General features: G+C 43.4%; 1 protein-coding gene across 1 annotated transcript in view; it reads right to left on the reverse strand.

Moving 5' to 3' along the window:
* LOC147438504 (hydroxyproline-rich glycoprotein family protein) overlaps positions 1–19,720 on the reverse strand; it is a 90,179-nt gene that overhangs the window by 7,985 nt on the left and 62,474 nt on the right. Inside the window, exons 4-6 of the mRNA XM_086484604.1 lie at positions 12,825–13,332; positions 11,906–12,040; positions 11,533–11,573 (exon numbers count right to left, since the gene is read on the reverse strand). Of these exons, the coding sequence (XP_086340730.1) occupies positions 11,533–11,573; positions 11,906–12,040; positions 12,825–13,332 (684 nt within the window). The remainder of the gene's footprint in view (positions 1–11,532; positions 11,574–11,905; positions 12,041–12,824; positions 13,333–19,720) is intronic.

Below are 19,720 nucleotides of genomic sequence, written 5' to 3' on the forward strand. Positions count from 1 at the left end.
AGTGGCAGAGTATTTCCATAGACTTCATCATTGGTTTGCCAAATACTAGTCGAGGCAATGACGCTATGTGGGTTGTGGTCGATAGACTCACAAAAATGGCGAAGTTTATACCAACGAAGACGACAGAAAAAAGCCATAAGTTGGCGGTTTTATTTGTCGATCAGCTTTGTAAGCTGTATGGTCTCCCAGAAGATATAGTCAGTGATCGAGATACTAAGTTCACTAGCCGATTTTGGCGAGATGTCTTTGCTCACCTTCAGACGAAGTTGAGTATGTCGTCTTCTGACCATCCCGAGTCCGACGGACAAACTGAGAGGATGAATCAAACATTAGAGGACATGTTGAGAGCGTATGTCTCTCACAGGCAATCTGATTGGAAAGGTATCTTCCACAGTTAGAGTTTTCCTATTATTAATAGTAGCAAGCATTCTGCTACTATATTTAGCCCAATCATGCTGATGTATGGATTTGAGCCTAAATCCCCAATTGCTATTGGCTTAGAGAAAGTCAAGGAACGCCAAGCTCGTGATTTCCTGTATGACATTCAAGAAATGCTCGAATTGGCTAAGGATAGTATAAGGACGGCTCATGATCGAGTCACTACTTATGCTAATCAAAAGAGATCTCCAAGGACTCTAGATGTGGGACAATGGGTCTATCTGAAGATACCTAAGGATTCCAAGACTATGCGAACAGGAAATCATTATAAGCTTTCATCTAGATATTGTGGTCCGTTCTTGATCACAAAGAAGATTGGCCAAGTTACCTACAAACTGGCTCTTCCTTCGGATGTTAGTGTACATCCAGTGTTTCATGTCAGCTGCCTTAAAGTGAAATTGGGCGAAGCCGACATTATGGTGCCTATCGAGGAAAATGTATGGCAAGATATGCAAACTGAGTATATTCCTCGAGAACCAGAAGTGATTTTAGATCATCGTACCCGTCATTCACGTCAAAAGGCTTATGACGAGTACTTAATTAAATGGAGGGGTCAATCTGAAAGGTTTGCTACTTGGGAACCTGTTAGAGCTTTGAAGGCTCAGTATCCCCACTTCATTGATGAGGACATCAATGGTTCTTAAGGGGGGAAGTATGTTATGTCTCGCTCACAGGAGAGGGGATCTAGCCCAGATGTCGTCGGGATGGGCGTCCAGTGTTCGGGCAGACGTAGTGTGAACACGGCCAGTGTGGCCGGCCATTATTATAAAAGGGAGGCCAAGGCCTCATTTGCAGTTATCCACCCCCACTCGCAGAGTGCCAGTGGTTAGCCCGCGAGGCTAGGAGTGCGCGAGGTCACCTCGAGGAGGTGAGGCCAGGTGGTATGGGACGCTCGCTCTGACAGGTGCATGCCTACGTCCTCGGGCGCTGGCCCCAACACGGGGGAGCTGTCGGATGGTGGCTATGGTCGGGTGGTTCGTCCGACGCGTATCTGTAGGCGGCCTGTGTAGCCGGGAGATCCACTCTCCTCGTTCGTTTCACTCTCACAGCTACCAAAATTATCCTTCAAGTAGTGCTACAACCTACCAAGCAATTGTGGAGGAATTTGGAAATGTACCACGAAGTACACTAAAAACTAAAACCACAAACATGACAAGACAACTTTCAAAACCACCATACAGAGTCCTAAGATAGCAAGAAAAGTAAATTCTTCGTATTGGAGATTCATTATCTAGGCCATATAAACCTCTCACAGCCAACTAAGAATGGACATGGCTAAGAGGTAGTCAAAGATTGTCCTACACCAACTACACCACATGACACATTGTAACCGACCCGTAGGGCAGTAGACTTTGGCTTTCACTCGAAACTTTACTTTAGACTTTAGGACACAGAGAAACTTTGCAAATAAAAACCTGTAACAGGAATTGACACTTCAAAAACACACGGCTTGGAAGCTAGAGCGCAACCAAGCAGACGCCGACACCTGTTGGAACCAAAGACTGGCGCCCCTTTCGGTATTTCTTTACTCTTAGTGCAAAGAAACGATCCTATTTCTTTCACCTAACTCCCACCAAGCTGTCTGGACCTATCCATGGCTGTGATCGCAGGTTTTGGACCCAATTTCGCCAACATAACGGTGCAAAATCCCTGTAGGTCAAAAGTACACGCGTAGGACGCTTTTCCTCGCATTCTAGAAGCTTTACAGTCAATTTCAGCATGCTGTAATTTTCTATTTTTCCAATGTTAGGTGTCTACAGCCCTGTACAAGCATCCCAAGGCCTTTCCGAGGCTCCCTTCTTAGATGCTTCCGCATGCAATGGGACACTTCCCCTTTGAAACAAACGAGTTTTCACGCAAGAAAACTCTCCGATTTCGCAATTCTTCACGATGGAACTATGAGAACCTGTTGGGGATTAGCATTTAGCTAATCCGGTTCCTATTCAGAAGGCTCTTGCTTTGGTCAACTAGGTAGCCCAACTAGTGGGGCATTACCATATGTGCCAAAGGGGAGAGAGAGATACGTGAGAGCAAGTCATCGCGTTGCAAGAGCTGTGATTACCTGCACCCACTACTCACCCACACACTACAAAGCACAATGAGCAACAAATCAGCCTCCTCTCTCAATTTGGGCACCCCCTCTTCTGGTTGAAAGTGGCAAATTGTTGCAGAGCCACCATGTGTGCAGTTTGCCTCTTTAGAGTTAATTCCTAGTACCCACCGACTTATAAGTGTAGGGAGGGGGCCCAAATGACTTTGAGCTGAGCCTAGACACCCTTTTACTACTCGGATCCCAGTGCAAACTAGCCAGACCATCTTGTGGCCACCTACCCATCCCATTTGCGGGTGAAACTCTCAGCCGTCGGCCATTTCACGTTGGCCACGCAATGTCCGGCCATTTGTGACTTCAAAAAGAGGGTTAAAATTAACGAAAACAAACCAACAACTAATGTTAGCAGTTGGCCGTCCTCGTGACAGTAATCAGCAGTTGCCACGTCCTCGTGACACACACGTAACTTTCTAGGCCATAGAAGATTCATATTATCATTTGCTAATGTAAACACTCCTTTTCATGATTTGGCAAAGAAGATCCCTTTCACTTGGGAGAAGCACCAAAAAGAAGCTTTCGACAAGGTTACATACCTCTAGAGTCATGGATCTATTTTGATAGATTCAAATCTAAATACAAGGTGATGCTTCCGGTGATTGTGCAATACTCAATCAAGAAGGACACGCACTAGCCTTCGAAAACAAATGGCTTAAAGACACAAAACTACATGCTTCTATGAGAAGGAACTTACCATTGTGGGACATGCACTTTCCATTTAGAAGCATCACCTTCCAGGGGCTGATTTTGTCAGTAAGACTGATCACCGAAGTCCTCACTCAAAGGAAGCTATCAAAACAACAAAGAAGATGGGCTAACTCCTAGCACTTCCTTTGTAGTTTCACTTTCAAATTTTTCGTACATCAAATAGCAAGAACGTGCAGCAGTTGCCCACTCTAGATGCCTTAGAGTGAATGTTAGAACTTTAGTTTACTGTAAGTAACTAGAGGGCCACATTACAAAACGGAAAGACAATTACTCTCTATTCCACTTGGGATGGTTATCTATATCATCACCAACTTCCAAGCTTTCTGTGCGACCATCCCACTAAGAGAAGATTATGGAAGAATCTCATACTTAACCTTATGCGGGTCATTAGGGTATTCTGTCTGTGAATCAAGCCAATCTTAGTTTCCGAAAACAGTATGAGAGACCCTAGGTAAGGGCTTGCCACATCAACGATAGTTGTCCGTGGATAGCTTGTGCTCCTGCACGAGAAGTACATCCACATCTCAATCTACATGAGAACGCAAGTCTATGCGAAGCAAATTTTGTCTCAGGCCATTGATGCTAGTATCATGCAATCCATTGGCATTCCAAGGAACAACATGTAAATCCATGTGACAAGTAAAGATTTACTTGAAACCTCAACAAGGTACATCAACAATAGCAGTTGCTACAAGACTGAACAATCAACAATGAGTCCTCTTGACACTAGCCGAGGCTGTAAAGCAACAGCTAAAGGAAGAGCATCCTCATCATGTCAAGAACTGTAGTAGTCTAGAGAGCAATGCAATGTGCTAACAACTATGAACTCTAACCATACTCGCATGGTGCGAGGAATCTGTGATGTATGCTCCACAGACAATACCATTGGCAAACAATAATTTTCCTATGCCAGTAGCTGCCGAATGGCTCCCATACTCTATGCAAGCCTATCAGTGGCAATGCATGGAGGACTGCAACCTGCCCAAGTCTCAATAGCCTGCAAAGTATGGTGAATAACAAACTCCATTCCTGAGGCCTTTGTCCAAGTCTTTATGCCAGTAAAAATTAAAGAGAAAGATAGCATGGGACTTTGCATGTACCGAGGGAAGAAGGTTCCTTCTGCACACACCACAAAATGTACAACCGTACCAACAAAGGACCTATGTAATCGCCATCGTATTCAACTCGTGAGAACTAATAAGGTGGTGGAGTACTAGCCATGAAAGAGTGAGGAACATGGGGAGGTGGAGGGACACACTGTTACAGGCTTGGACACTTCAAGCGAGAAATCAATAGCAACACAAGAATAAAAACTGCAAAATCGTTGAACTTTACGAGAGAGAGAGAGAGAGAGAGAGAGAGAGAGAAGAAGAAGAAGAAGAAGAGAGTTTTAACATCGTATGAAACTATCCCGAGAGAGAGAGAGAGAGAGAGAGAGAGGGAGACGATACGGCACGGCGAAATTCCGCGCCCAAAAGCACCGAAGACTGGCGCCTCGTTCGGTATTTCTTTTTTTTACTATGTTCGCAACGGTAAAACTCCCGAGGGTCCTCTGCTCTCAGACTCTATGTCTAGATGCTGCAAAGTGAGACCCCAAGGGCTCTTTTAATCTTACATGGGATGCCTGAAAGCAGAGCCCCAAAAGCACTCTCCTCAAAAACACTAAACCCCCAAGAGCTAGCGCTAAGGCTGCTAGCACGTTTAGCGAAAATCCGTACAACCTGCCTGGTCATCAACGTAGAACGCGAGCGTTCGCACAGCTCCCACATCATCAATGCGATTTATGGAAAACTTCTTCAGAGTTGAAGCTTTGGGTTTTTAGGGTTTTAGGCCCCACGGCCGGTGCTAAAAAGTTCTCTAAGTTGCTCGGTTCAGCTTCTCTTGTCCACTCGGCCATTTCCCTTCCATATGGGCATGCATCCCCCCCCCCCCCCCCCCCCCTTTTGAAAGAATTGTAATCACTCTCGATTACGCCAACAAAAACAGCTAAAGGACAGAAACTTTCTTCAATAGACACTACTCATGCACCAAAATTTACCAATCCAGTACTTCTATAGAGACATCTGTCACTCGTCAATCACACTTCTGTGGAGGGTCTCAGACACAAATCCTTATCATTGTAACCATTTCGCAATCACATCTAAACCGCGTTAGACTTTCACGGATGGCATGATCTACTAAATCTTAGATTTATATCCCTTCATTTCACATTTCAATCAAGCAAACCATCCACATAGCATGCAATTCACAAAATCAGATGCTTAGTTCAAATGGAACACTTGTGTTTCAATCATTCAAACTAGCCATCTCATTCCGTCCAGAACTCTTGATGCATCTAGATCACTCTGCAGCCATCTCATCCTTCCGAAACGCTTGATGCACTCACACCAGTATCCAGTCATCTCATCCAGATAGACATCTTTATGCACTAGAATCTGATTCAATTCACATTCAATTCACTTAGCCATCACATCTAGATCTCGCCGATCTCCCACGAATGTCTTGATGCACTAAGTTCAAATCATTCATTAGACAAAATCTTGCAGACATTTCATCTCTCTCTACATGTCTCTAACAATACACACATGAAAGAGCACATGTTTTCAATTCAATCAAGGAAATTTCCAATTTAGTGCACACAGTTCATAAAGTCATTCCGCAAAATACTGTCAGCCCGTCAGTACCCTACAATCTCAAAGAGAAATTAATGACTTTATTCAATCTAGGCAATTTGTGAGAAAGGAGTGTCGTGGCTCTCCTCTTGAGCACTCCGCACCGCACCAGATTCAATGTCACAAGACGAGCACCACGTGCCAACTCAAAAGAACAAACTGAGCAAACTTTTAGCCCTTCAATAACAACTGAACTGGAAGAGATAGACGACACGAAACGGGGAGTGGCGTAGTTCCACCCGAAGAGAGCATTGGCCCCAAACCTTGGCTCCCCTTTTGGTATTTCTTGATATTGCTTGAAATGAGTAAAACCCCGGTACTCCATCCTCTGCACTTTCACACTAAAGCATGCCAGAGAATGACCCCTTGGCTCATAATTGAAGGTTCTTGGACTATAAAAAGCAGTTTACATGAAAACCTTCAAACTCAAAATCATTTGGTCCAAAAGCATATGCTGAAAATCAGCCAGCGTAATTTTAGGGAATACGTACACCTGCCACGTCAGCAACGTAAATCACAGAAATCTGTACACCTACCACGTCAACATGTCAGCGCGAATTGTGGACGTCCGTACAAAGGCCACGTCAGCATGTCAGCGCGAATTGCAGACGTCCGTACAAAGGCCACGTCAGCATGTCAGCACGAAATCTGGGATTCTGTACACATTGCCACGTTGTCAGTTTTTACGCTTTGTGTGTGTGTTTGTGCGCGCGCGCCCCGCTTTAATTTTTTATGCCTTCGGGTCACTTAAGCCCCAATCGGACGGGGTCTCATAAGCTGGTGGGAACTCTCATTCCAGATCGAAACTCTTGATATCCTTGGTCGTAGACTTCCTAGAAGTATCTCATCCAATAAGGAATATTCAGTGGTTGGCACATCACAATGAAACACAAATGCTCACATATGCATGTTACAAGACATAGAAACATAAAATTGCCGATGAACACTCCTCCCGCACAACCTAACAAGGTCCGTGATGGGAATGGGATCGTGCTACCTAGGGTGGATGAGAGAGAAACATTGTGCACAAGTGAGTGTGTGTTGGCTAGATTATCACTCAAGAGAATTACAAGATTTATTAACTTGGGACTCATAAACACGATCTTGAGTAGGTGCTAAGCCATCACAAGCTCACCATAAACAAGAGAGATGTAATGCAAAATGGAATGGATTTCCTTATTCATGAAATGAGCTCTAAGCAGCTCTACAACCTTGCACCACTACATGTGGGATAATTCAATATTTTCTCTCCTTGACTCATACTCTAGGACTCTAGGACAAAGCTCACACCTTACAATCCTCCCCTTTAGGTTTGGACTACAGGAATACATGGAAGATTCTTTATCCACTAAGGATGACACAATATCCACAAAGGATTTTAGTACATATCCACTAAGGATGACAGATCCACAAAGAATGACAAAATCCCTCCCCTTGAAGAGAGGCTACAACTTGATGAAGAAAGACAACACTCCAATCCAGAGCACAGACAACATACATCCCCAATCCAGGAGACAAACAGCATAACACTCCAATCCTGGAGCAAAAAATAACGCTCTAATCCAAGAGCCAAATCCTGAAAATGTTTGCTTCACTCTAATCCAAGAGCACCTTCGTCTTCTTCAATGCTTTGTCTCAACTGCTTCATCGTCTTTGTCTTCGTCTCCTCCCCTCAAACATGCTTCTTTTCCCCTTTTGTTGTGCAATCAAGCTTTATTGAACAAACAAGTCCAATGCAACAATACTGATGTAAAAGAATTGCTATTGCGGATGCTAATGATGTTGTTGCCGGTTTTCCCTTCCCTCGAACTGAACCTTTGAATTTCCCCATGGTGCCTTGGAGCGGTCTTTGAACTTGGAGACTCTCCAAAGCTAGTGTGAAGAGCACATGCTCATATCCTTGGTGATATTATAAAATCATACATTGCAAAAAAAGGTTGGCTCTTGAGGCTCGTGGGAAGTGGGGCTAATAGGCAAGAGACGTGTGGGTATTCCCGACAATGTGTGTCAACGCAGAAAAGCTGCCTACGGACCCAAAAGTGTCAACTATCGGCAAAAGCTTCAAATTTTGACCTAAAAACTGGGAGATTTTCAAGTTTGCCCTTATTTTCACCGGTTAGGGAGAATGTACTTTTCTAGCCCTGGTGGGAGTGGGTGTTTGGTGTGTAGAGTTTGAACATGGTCTTTGAAACGCCAAATGAAAATTAAACCAATATGAAGGACTTTGACGAGCTCCCGAGACAGAAGAGGTTAGCAAAGGTGTACAGGGTAATGGATGTTAGGAAATATGACGTAGCTAAGTAGATAATTGAGTAGTTTACTTAATGGAGAGGGATAATTTTCACACATAAGAGATTATAGAGTAGAGAGAGAGAGAGAGAGAGAGAGAGAGCACACGATATACGTGGCTCACCTAATGTGGGCTACGTCCACGAGAAAGCAACCACTCAATGGCTTTAGTACTTCAAAACAAGAAGTAGATTACAAACGGACTATACCCTTTTGGAGCTCCCACCTTGCTTCACAATGCTTCAAAATCCATTTTTTTGTGTAGAAGAGGCCTCCTTTTATAGGCCAAAAGGACTGCCCTCTCTCATGAGAGGCAGCCGTGTGTAGCCGCTCTTGTGTTGACAAGTCCGACTTGGTCTCTCCAATACGCCCATGTGTGGCCACCCTTGAGAAGACAAGTCCATCTTGAAATCGTCCATCGGCCATTGAATTCGGCCACCGCCCACCGGCCATTGACTACCAACCAGCCGGCCATCTGTTTTCCGACCAATTTCCGATCGTCGGCCGGCCATAATATTCAATGAAAATTTTGGTTTCCGACGAGTGATTTTTCTTCACGCACGATGGCTTCTCCTCATAGCGGGGGCCTTACCAATGTGCGTTTTTAATATAGAAAATTACAAGGGGTAAATCAAGCTCCATACTTAACAATGGATGGCGAAGCCGGGGCCAAGTAGCGCGCGGACTCCAGAGGTAGCCAGCTGTCAAGACAGCGCGAGAGCTGGTCAACAATGCAAGTGAAGCCAAGTTTGATGGCAATTGAGGAGTTGCAGCATGATGATGGCAACAGTGCTCCAATCCAAAGCAATGATGCGCCACTTGGATGATAATGTGAACACTGACGAAAAACAAGGGCGTAAGATGCGCAGTTGGACGAAGGAGCAAGCCAAGATTGAGCTTCTTTTGCGGATTGAGGAGCCGAGGAGATGAGGCAAGCTAAGCCTTTGTCCGCTTTTGGTGTGACCCTTTTGGTGGCCGTTGACTCGCCTTGTCTCATAACTTTAGGTGGTTCCCACCAAGAGAATCTCACAAAGATGAGTAGTGTTGTTAGGTGCAGTGGAATGAATGTTTGAACTTTGCTCAAGATGAGTGCTCCGAACTGTGCTCAAGGTTCCTTTTGTTCTTATGGAAGAGAGAGCCTTCCATTCTTAATGAGAGAGTGCAATGGATACAAACAAAGTGAATGGACACTGTGCGTGAAAGAGTATGAGACTGAGAGATAGAGAGAGAAGAGAATACGACACCAAAGACATTGTAAAACCCTCCTCCGAAGGCCCCACTCTCGTCGGCGAGAGTGGTCTACTTATGATTGCACAATCTGGTACAAATGGAATGCATGAGACTGATGCAAGTCTAAGCTATGTCGACGATGACGACAGTGATGACGATGACGACAGTGATGACGAAGTCGACCTAAGGGCTGAAATCTGCAATGTTTCTACTGCTGTCCAAAAACGCTATGGGCTGAAATCTGCGACTGAGCCAAAAACGCTGGTTTTGGGGCTTTTTTCTGTGGGTCTTTGACACTGAAAATCTGCAGGTTTAGGGCTGAAAACTGAGGTTCTTCTGGGGCTAAATCTGCGACTTCTTCATGGCTGAAATCGCTGCTTTGCTGTGGATCCAAAACGCTACATAGTGATCTAACAGGATCTCTGGCAGCTCTATATCAGACAGACATGGATCACATCTCACCTCCAACGGAAGATGTCACACTACAGAGATCATTTTCTTACCATACTAGAGGACGGATTCATACAGAGACCACGCTATATGGGCACTTACATGCTACACAGCTCATGAGTGGCGATTGGTCAGCTCATGAGTGGCGATTGGTCAGCTCATACTGTCAGCGCACAGACTAGAGATCGAGGTGGGGCGAGCCCATGACATCCCCAGGGAGGAGAGGAAGTGGAGAGTGAGGAGCATTTTGTTTGCAGGTGTAGGGCTTATGCTGAAATTAGAGGCCGATACGAGCCACTATTCAAAGGGCAGTCTACCCTCCGAGAGATCATGCACTGTATCTTTACATTTACATATGTTCCTCTCTCCTCTAATCGAAGATTGGTATTTATCCTAAATGCAAAGTGTTAATCGGCAGTAATAAGCCTATTGTATATCAAGGGCGAGTTTCAAGAAGACATTGGAGGATGTGTTGCAGAAGTGATCGCATGAAGGAGGCGCGACGATTCCATGCTGAATTTTCAGCCTACGCACTCGTAATTTTCTGGAGTAAAAATAAATTCCTATGAAGGGACCCGGCCGTTCAAAAAATATTTCTCAGACCATATCAGCTTTTCCCCGCCATTACTAACCAGGCACTAATATAAGTGAGAGACAAATGCTGGCCTCCACCAGCATCTTCTCTCTAAATTTAAACAGTAATCTCTGTCCAAGGGAGCTCATGCAAGGTCTACAACCTGTATATGATCATAGTTCAAATATCATCACCTTAGCGCATGCATTTTCTCAGTCATGATACACCGCTACTTTTATACAACTAGAACATATTTTCAGCTAGGCCACAAAGGGCAGACAACACTGAGTTCAACTCTTTGGGCAGGCCAAAAATACACAAATGACAGGCTGAACAATGAGGAATTTAAAATAAATAACCTTTTCCACACTACAGCACCCAGAATTAATTGATAATCATTCTTGGAACAAAGCTAGCGGTATATGAAGAAGCACTGAGGGTGGCAAGCTTAGTTTTCAGAGAAGATAAAACCCAATACTGCACGAACAACAGCTGCATTCACACTCACACAGAGAACCCTGAGATTGTATTATCAAACAGTAAGTATCACCCTTCAACATAGGCCTCCGCACTACTGCAACAAAATAGCCTGCTTCCCAATCGGCAAGCACAACTTTAACGCATGACAATGCGAACCAAGGTTTGCACTCAATCGATTGTGTGGCTAATATGAATGGATCTATCCTGTTAAGCGGCTGTCTATGTAAATCGAAACAAGTAATAAGAGGCTTGAATGCTCAAAAAAAACAAAAGGAATTCCCACTATTATGTTCAGACAATTCCTTTAAGAACTTCCATCATTAAAGATACAGGAAATGGCGTCCTGCTGTGATTGAGTTTAAAAATCTATACACAAAATTACACCATGATATGGTAGTACAGGAGTGCACCACAATTGTGATGCGAATGAGGGTAAAACAACGAGATTAATTCATCCAAGAACAGGCATTATAAGGAAGGACAAAACTAAAAAGCTAGGAAAAAAATTTCTCCAGGTTCTCTCCCAAATAGTAGGTCAGAATTTCTTTACACTCAAATAGAAACGAACAGAAAAAATAGCATACCCCTTGAGTAGTTCCTATGCCAAAAGCAGGAGCTGCAGTACCTGTTCGAAATAAAACAGTTCTGGTTATCACCTCTAGGTTCACCCTATCAAACTACTTGTACTTACTCCCTCACAAGTCCCCTAAAATGACCATGTACTCCTAAGTGAATAGAAAAACTCTTTCATGCACAGGACTATTGTGACATCTTCTGCTTGTGAAGCATCTGAGTTGTAATTCCAGGAAACCTAGCATGAAATTACAGCAATTACATGGCAGAATCTCATAGGATTTTCTAGAGCAGCAAGTTGCCAGCAACTAACCTAAAGAAAGTGCAAAAACATGCACAATACCAGAAATGAAAGGTTCAATTATGAGAGAGTTGAGTAAATACCCAATGGTTGGGCTGGATTTCCAAATGCACTCCCAGGAGTTTGCAGACCTAACGTTACTGCTGAAGCCCCAAATAACCCACTAGAAGGCATTGGTGTCCCACCAACCAAATTGCCTGACGAGCTAGAAGCAGAAACTGACAAAAAGCATGTTCACATACTTTATGATCAGTACAATATACCAATAGATATAACCAGAAAAAAATAGGTACACAATAGTTGCAAACAGATAAAGCACTGTTCATGCAACTAAGAAGATTATGGTGCTATTAATCCTCTTCCCAAAGAAAAACAAAATAAAAGAAGTTGCATCTCACTTGCTGGTGTTACAATTTGAGACATGTTACCATCACAAAAGCTAACTCAGGGATGGGCCCTTGAATGGAAATTTCAGTATACATCCAATGTAATATGTTAATGATGATGGCTTTGTTAGGAGTTTGTTACCTTAAAACCACAAGCAAAAGCTCATTACTGACTCGTGACTCTTTCCTGATAGTAAGTGACGCAAGAAGTTCTTGAGTGAATGCTTAGAGGTTTAATTGGAAGTTGGAAGAAAATTTTTCAAGCAGTGCAGAAAATATCAAAAAATCTGTATGGTTTGAAAGACTTAGAAAAAGCACCGTATTTGTCGTCGTAAGAAGAATCAACTAGTTTGTTTCAGCTGTTAAGAAGTGTTGAAAAAAATGCCAAGTCTCCTTTGAGAAGCTGTTTTCTCATGAAAACAGAGTTTCGCTTAAAGCTTTGCCCCTACTAGACCTATGAGTTTACTGGAAAACAGTATCTATACTAGGCCTAGATTTGAGATTCATGAGCCCTTTCCCATCATATTGAGGAAGTGCACTAATGCTCACTGAGTACCTTCATAGAGAATTTCTAGGCACATCAACCACGTCTGCGTTCATTAATAATGTAAAATACCTCCAGAGAAGGCTGGCAATGCTGAAGGAGCAGTGGCAGCTGCAGGTCCAGAACCAAAAATTGAAGACGATATACCCGAACCAAACAATGAAGCAGATGTTGACGTCCCTAAGGCACCACAAATTGAAGCGCTAGGTGCAGATGAAGAAACAAATAAAGAAGAAGAGGGTGATGAAAATGCTGAAACATTTGTAGAGGTGAGTCCCCCTGCAGTATTGAAGGCTGGAAAAGAGGATGATCCAGAGAAAAGCATGGATGCACTGCTGGAAGAACCAGAGGACGGAGTTGACCAAGAAGTTGGATTAGATATCAAACCCCCTAGCTGCGTAGAAAGCTGGCTAGCCATTGAAGCCAGCAAAGTAGGGTGTACTCTCTTAGAAGCAGCTTCCCGTTTTGCAACTTCCCGCCTATCAGCTTCCAGAAAGGGATTGTTGTCATCTCCTTTCTTCCTTTGATTTGCTAAGTAAATTGTGCGTCTAGACCATATATGCTGGTGTAGGGTTTCAACCTGTCAAAAGATGCGAATTTTCTATTGTGAGGTTAGGCTCTTTACAGTGACAAAACTTAACCCCTAGAATCTAGACAATGAGACAAGATTGCTATCCCACATATATTAGCAAAACAGAAATACACTGCCATCAACAAGATATGAAGCCATTCAAATTCCATTACATTCTGTAATTAATTGCTGTCAAACAAACAACCTTCATTGCACCCAGCAAAAATCAAGATACAGCTTCTGAAATTTTAATTGCAAGTAAAGACGAACAATGGAGCAAACACACTGATACAATATTTCTATGAGAAAATTAATTGTAGGTACTATTAAGAAATGTTTTCGTTTCTACTGATGAGGCTTGCATTCTGAACCGTGATATCTTCCCTCTCCATTTTCTACCCCCTTACTCTTGGGAATCCCAACACCTCACACACACAAAAGTCCAACCTTCGAAATGACGCGTACAAAACATACTCAAAATGCGACACAAATATAGATTTCAAAATCCACATTTATTACTTCAATTACAGTGACGGATGGGAAACATAGAGCAAGCTAAGCTGTTCCCGTATTTGAACATGCACAAATGGGGTTTGAGGGGCACAATATTAGAGGCACACATATGTAAACTGAGCCATTAGGTAATAAACTAGCTTGAGAACTTCATAAGGGGCTGAGTGGGAACAAGACCCAGTAAAGAATATATGACACTCATGCTAGAAGACACACATGTAAACACCAGTTTCGAGCTTAGTTATTGTGCAGCAATTCAATAGTGAACAGTTAGGCTCTCTCTCTCTCTCTCTCTCTCTCTCTCTCTCTCTCTCTCTCTCTCTCTCTCTCTCTCTCTCTCTCTCTCTCTCTCTTTGTGTGTGTAAAAAATTGGGGCTTGGTACCCTTTGTATTACGTAATCAAAATTACAAGCCCACAGGCATTACATCATCCCGTAGGCAACACACAACGGATCTGATAGTGAAAAAACCCTTGAGATACCTATCTTCACCTACTTGAGGAGCCTCTTGCTCCATCTCCCACTATGTAAAAGGATCTTCTATTTAGTCGTACTATTGCAAAGCATTCTCAAATTTGCGCTAACAAAGACAGGATCATTTTCCTTCTCTACTCCAAGCCGATTCCTCTTCTTGGAAGCAATGTGGCTAAAGGTATTCCACAATTGCTCCAACCATGAGGTACTAACTGACTAGCTAAGAATACGGATCGCCAGTTTCTGAAGCTTAGGGTCATCATAGCCATAGTCCTCTCACCATAGCAATGGACCTATCTTCTTGCGATCAATCTGAGCATCTGGATTGCCAAATGACCCCCACATCTCTCTGTATTATCAAGATCTTTGTAGATTGATTCATGACTTCCTTATATGCCTATTGCCCTCCACCTTGGAACTCTAGATCCACCATGTATGTTGCCCCGTGTAAAGGAGAGGCATATGAATTCCGCCTCGAGCTGCAAAGCGCATGGATCTCTGCATATCGCTCTACATCTGGCTCAAGCCGTGCAAGCTGCTCGATCATGCACTCCATGGCCTCATAAAACTTGCCAATGCAACCATCCACAACCTGAAGCAAATGAATCTCTGGTTTGACCTATGCGTCTATATTCTTTAGTCTTCAACTCCTTCCACAACTCAAGATCTTCTGCCTTCTCCTTGCACACAATCCCTGCAACAGTCTTTGCATAGGGAGAGGTGGTGACCTCATCACTGATGAAAACCTGTCGGACCGCATTTTGACATACAAACGAACTGCGTACGAGGAGAAAGTTGAACGCCAAGTGGGTGTCTGAATACTTGAGGAGCACTTTGCCACCCGACCTCTTGAGGTACTTGCACCGAATGAAATTGTGATTGTTGATGAAGGTCACAATCTTCACTGCATCTGCAATGACTGGTGCAATCCATTCTAGCTTGCCAATGTCCTTTAAAACGTTGTTCAAGGAATATGTCATACAAAATCACATTGTGACATGCGGCTAGTGGCCCTCTACAATAGTTGCTACTGCTCTAACTGCTACTCTATTTGATGACGATCGAGTATGCGACGAGGCCGTGGATCGATCTCTTCCTCGTATCGCTCCACCCGTCGGCAATGAGGGAAACCCCTTGCTTTGCACAAAGTCGTTGAATATTAAGCGTTGCTTACTCCACGACCGCCTTCTCTCAATTGAGAAAGCGGTTCAGAGAACTTCCAAAGTTGGCGGCACATAGCCTTTGTCATACTCTCCTATTCATTGTACCATAGCTTTCCAATACTCCGACCTATTTTTTTTATCACACATGGAAGAGGTTAGTATCATTATTCATAGTTTAGAGATCATAGTGGCGGAAACGAAGAGAACGGAAGAAACGAGAGAGAAGATCAATAAAGCTTCCCTATCCACGACAAATGGGATACGGTCGTCATAAAAGAATAGGGCAATGGCGGCATCCACCTCTTTCTTCTTCTTTGGGTCCCAAGAGGTGGCAAGGATCCTTTGGCGACGAATCAGGCTGGATGAAGACCCCACCCGATAGAATCGAAGAAGGGAAAATGAGGGGTTTTGGGTCGATAGCTTTGCGTGCGGGCTTGGATTTAGTGTTAAATTGCCGATCCTTTTCCTCAAGCTCCTTCGTCTTCTCAGCGCTTACGTTGGTGCAAAATCTCACCTCATGTCGCAGCACTCGAAGAAAGTGTGTCCCCACTGTCGTGGCCACCTTTCCAATGGTAAGAGCACAGCTTGCATGCCCATGCGTGAGCAACTCCCGCTGCCGACCAAGTGCCCTCCGAAGTCACTTCATCCCACCACGACAATTCCTTCGGCTTTTGAGTGTTGCCGACATGGACAGAGGGGGTTGTACAAGAAGAAGAGGCCATGGATGATGAGAGAGAGAGAGAGAGAGAGAGAGAGAGAGAGAGAGAGAGAGCTTGTGCCTTCTAGACTTGAGATTCAAAAGAGAGGGAGATGGAGAGGAAGAGAGCTCGAGCTTGTAGACTTGAGATTCAAGAGCTTCTTGAATGATTGAATCTTCAATGGCATATGTGTGTCATGTAGGCTTGAGAGCTTGAGAGAGAGAGAGAGAGAGAGAGAGAGAGAGAGAGAGAGAGAGGGGGAGGGAGAGGGAGGAACTGTGAGAGAGAGAGAGAGAGAGAGAGAGAGAGGCTAGATCTTTATAGGGCTAGGTAGATACTAGATAGTAAGATACATACGGCTAGAGCTTGTGGCATGTGCACAATGCATTGTCACTTGTGAAGGTAAGGGGTGAGAGGAGTTGTATTTTAGAGAGGAGAGCTAACTTTCAAAAAAACTAACCTCCTAAAAATTTGCCCATTTATGACAGCTGACCGAAAAATGGTCCGTTGACCGCCAGCTTCCTATTCATTTCAGCCGTTCCAAGGCATTCGGACAGTCCCGTTCCAGTTTGGCATCTCTGTCCAAAACGTCTCGCCGCTCCAAGGCGTTCCAGACTTCCCTCGACAAGCGTTCCCTGGTAACTCTCGAAGAAAGTCGCCAAGAGAGAGTCCCTCTTTTGGAAGGCACTATTGCTATCTTGATGACAAAAGAAGAGAGGAAGATACTCACTAACAAGAAAGCCATCAAAGAAGAGATCACCAAGGAGATCGCACGGAGCATTGAAAATAAAGCTCGATACGGAAAAGAACGGATGGATAGAAGCTATCAGGAAGAACCTCAAGCAAGAACAAGAGAGGAAGCAAAGAAGTGGATTGAAGTGGCCAAGAAAGAGAACTTAGAGAAGACCAAGGAGCATACGCCCACCCCAACTGTCATTAACATGACATTGGAAGAAGAACAAAGGAGGAGGATACGATCCATGCATGTACGCATACCCCGTATTAAAGACCGAGATAATGTGGATGAGGAAGTTAAGGAGCTTATGACAATGATGGGGTGATAGCACCCACACATACCAAAGCATGGAGAGTAAGGAAAAAGAAGGCAGATATAGGCACATCCTCGGTCAAAGAAAGGGCACTCAATGGAAGCAAAGGAGGAGTTCTTAAAAAAGTGGCAAACTTTAGAGAAGACAGGTGTCTTTTTAGGAGATATCTTACCTTGGCACACTTAGCACACATGATGGAGGTCATGCCAAAGATCAAGGCGGCAAGGGAGAAGAGGAACGTGGCTTTCTATGGAGACGTACGTGTTGTGACTAGGGACCAGACCCTCTCAGGCCCGTAGCAGCATTAGGCCAGCATAACATTGCTATCAGAAAACAGCTCCGTCTTGGTCGGCCACCTTCCAAACAAAGAGTCGAGAAGGCGGGGTTTAGAGGGGGAGATTGCCCGGCCGTAGTGCTCTGGCGGCCGGACCTATGTGGATAGGCAGCCCACACTATTGTTGCTTGGCACTGTAGTGAGTCTCTGAGACTGGATTTAGGAGTCTTTGAGGACAGCTTCACTGGGAGGGACATTGTATTTTACTCGAAGACACATCAGGCACCTAGATAGAGTTTACCACATGTTAATGGATATAGATGGGAGTCGGCCAATAGAAAGGAGACAAGATCAGAGCGTAGGAAAGAGGGTATGGAAGAATGGCTGTAGGTTTATAGGGACGAGTTATAGCCAATGATATACATTGCTCGTAGAGATGATCATGCCAAGTATATGTGGGTGAGACCAAGGCCAGAGACTGAAGATTATACCTTCATAAGTTCAGAATGGTATGAACTCACAAATTATAAGAGGGCATAAAACAATCACAAAACTACATAAGCAAGGGACACAAGAAAATCGGAAAAAAAAATCACTTTATTTGCTACTAAAAAACTAGATAAAACAAACCATTATTCACTTAAAATTTGTTTTAGAAAAGGCATAAGCGAAATAAGTTGAAGCAGCGTTCTTGACTAAAACCTTGAAACAAGTACTCAACTTTAAACTAACAAAGATAAGACACCTCAAAGACTTAATCCTAGAAATCAGACTCCACACAACAACGTCTAAAAGAACAAATTCTTGAATCCTAATGTAAGCTAAATACTACAAATAAATACTACTACAACGAAGAATAAGATTATCACCTTTATCATACATAGCTTGGACAACACCTATGACACCCCTATTCACATCGCCATTGCCCAAGAGTAGGTGCAGGTTTGTCTAGAGGTCATTCGTGCTTTGAACGTACACTATAAAACCAACGAATTGAGTTTCTATCACCCTCCTGAGGTGATGGACATACTCAGCCATGATAAAGGTTAACATTTGTCAAGCAAGAGCAAAAATACCATTAGGACTAAAGATCTAAACATCACAATAGTGTGTTACGAAGTCAAACAATAAGTGAGCTTTTTAACTCCCCACTTTTATTGAATTTACTACTGATTATCTTGAACATTCCAAAGGAAGAAACATTGAAAATAAACTTACTACCATGAGAAAAAAAAGAGACATTTTTCATGTTTCTTTTGAATGAGTATCCTTCCTCAGCAAGTAAAGAGATGAGATGGAAAGACTGAACAACAAAAGCAGATTTACTAGAACAAAGACGAGAAAATCTAAATAGCTGAGAGCAAATGACACCATATTTAGCTAAAACAAAAATGTTCAAAGACCGTCAAGAACAAGTTTCCGATGCCTCGCATTGAGTATATCCTCGATAGGCTCAATGGGGCAAAGGTTTTTAGCAAGGTCGATCTCAAAAGTGGATACCATCAGGTACAGGTATTCAAAGCAGACATTTTGAAGACCGCCTTTCGCATCGAGCGAGGGCAATGGGAGTATATTGTTATGCCTTTTGGATTGACAGGAGCCATGGGTACGTTCAATCGTCTCATGGTAGGTCGTTTCGGCGACATGGTAGGTGTATGTGTGTTTATTCCTCCATCTACAGAACTCAGACCCAAGCACATAAAATTTTGAAAAGAAGGACCGTCAACAAAAAGATCATCTACAGATCGTCTTACATTGCAAAACTTGTGCAAAAATATTAGGCAAGTGTTACCAAGGACAAGACGCTTCAAAAAATCAAACTCATAAGTAAAAAGATAGGAATTAGAAAGAAAAACAGCACGATTGGTGCCCATAGGGATACAAAGTGTTTGCTTGAAAAGAGTCACCGACATTTATATATAAATTATCCAAAAGAAAATGTAGCCAAGATATGATGTCCATGTCATCTACAATCCTAGTGAATCTCTTTCTTCTTTTGTCTACGTCTACATTCTTACCTATATATTGCTATATGTTATTTTGCAACTAGTACGTCAGCTTATGTGGCACCCAAAGAGCAATCGCCATTTACTAGTTTAGATTAGAAAAGATGGGACTTTTCCAAAGATGGTGATATTATGATTTTGGGAGATTTTAACGCCAAGACAACACAATGCCAGTTAGTCTTCTATGCACCTCTGCGGACTATGTTGAGAGAGCTTGATAC

This window comes from Adiantum capillus-veneris, chromosome 16, assembly GCF_014529385.1.
Source record: "Adiantum capillus-veneris isolate H3 chromosome 16, ASM1452938v2, whole genome shotgun sequence".
NCBI classification, from domain to species: Eukaryota; Viridiplantae; Streptophyta; class Polypodiopsida; order Polypodiales; family Pteridaceae; genus Adiantum; species Adiantum capillus-veneris.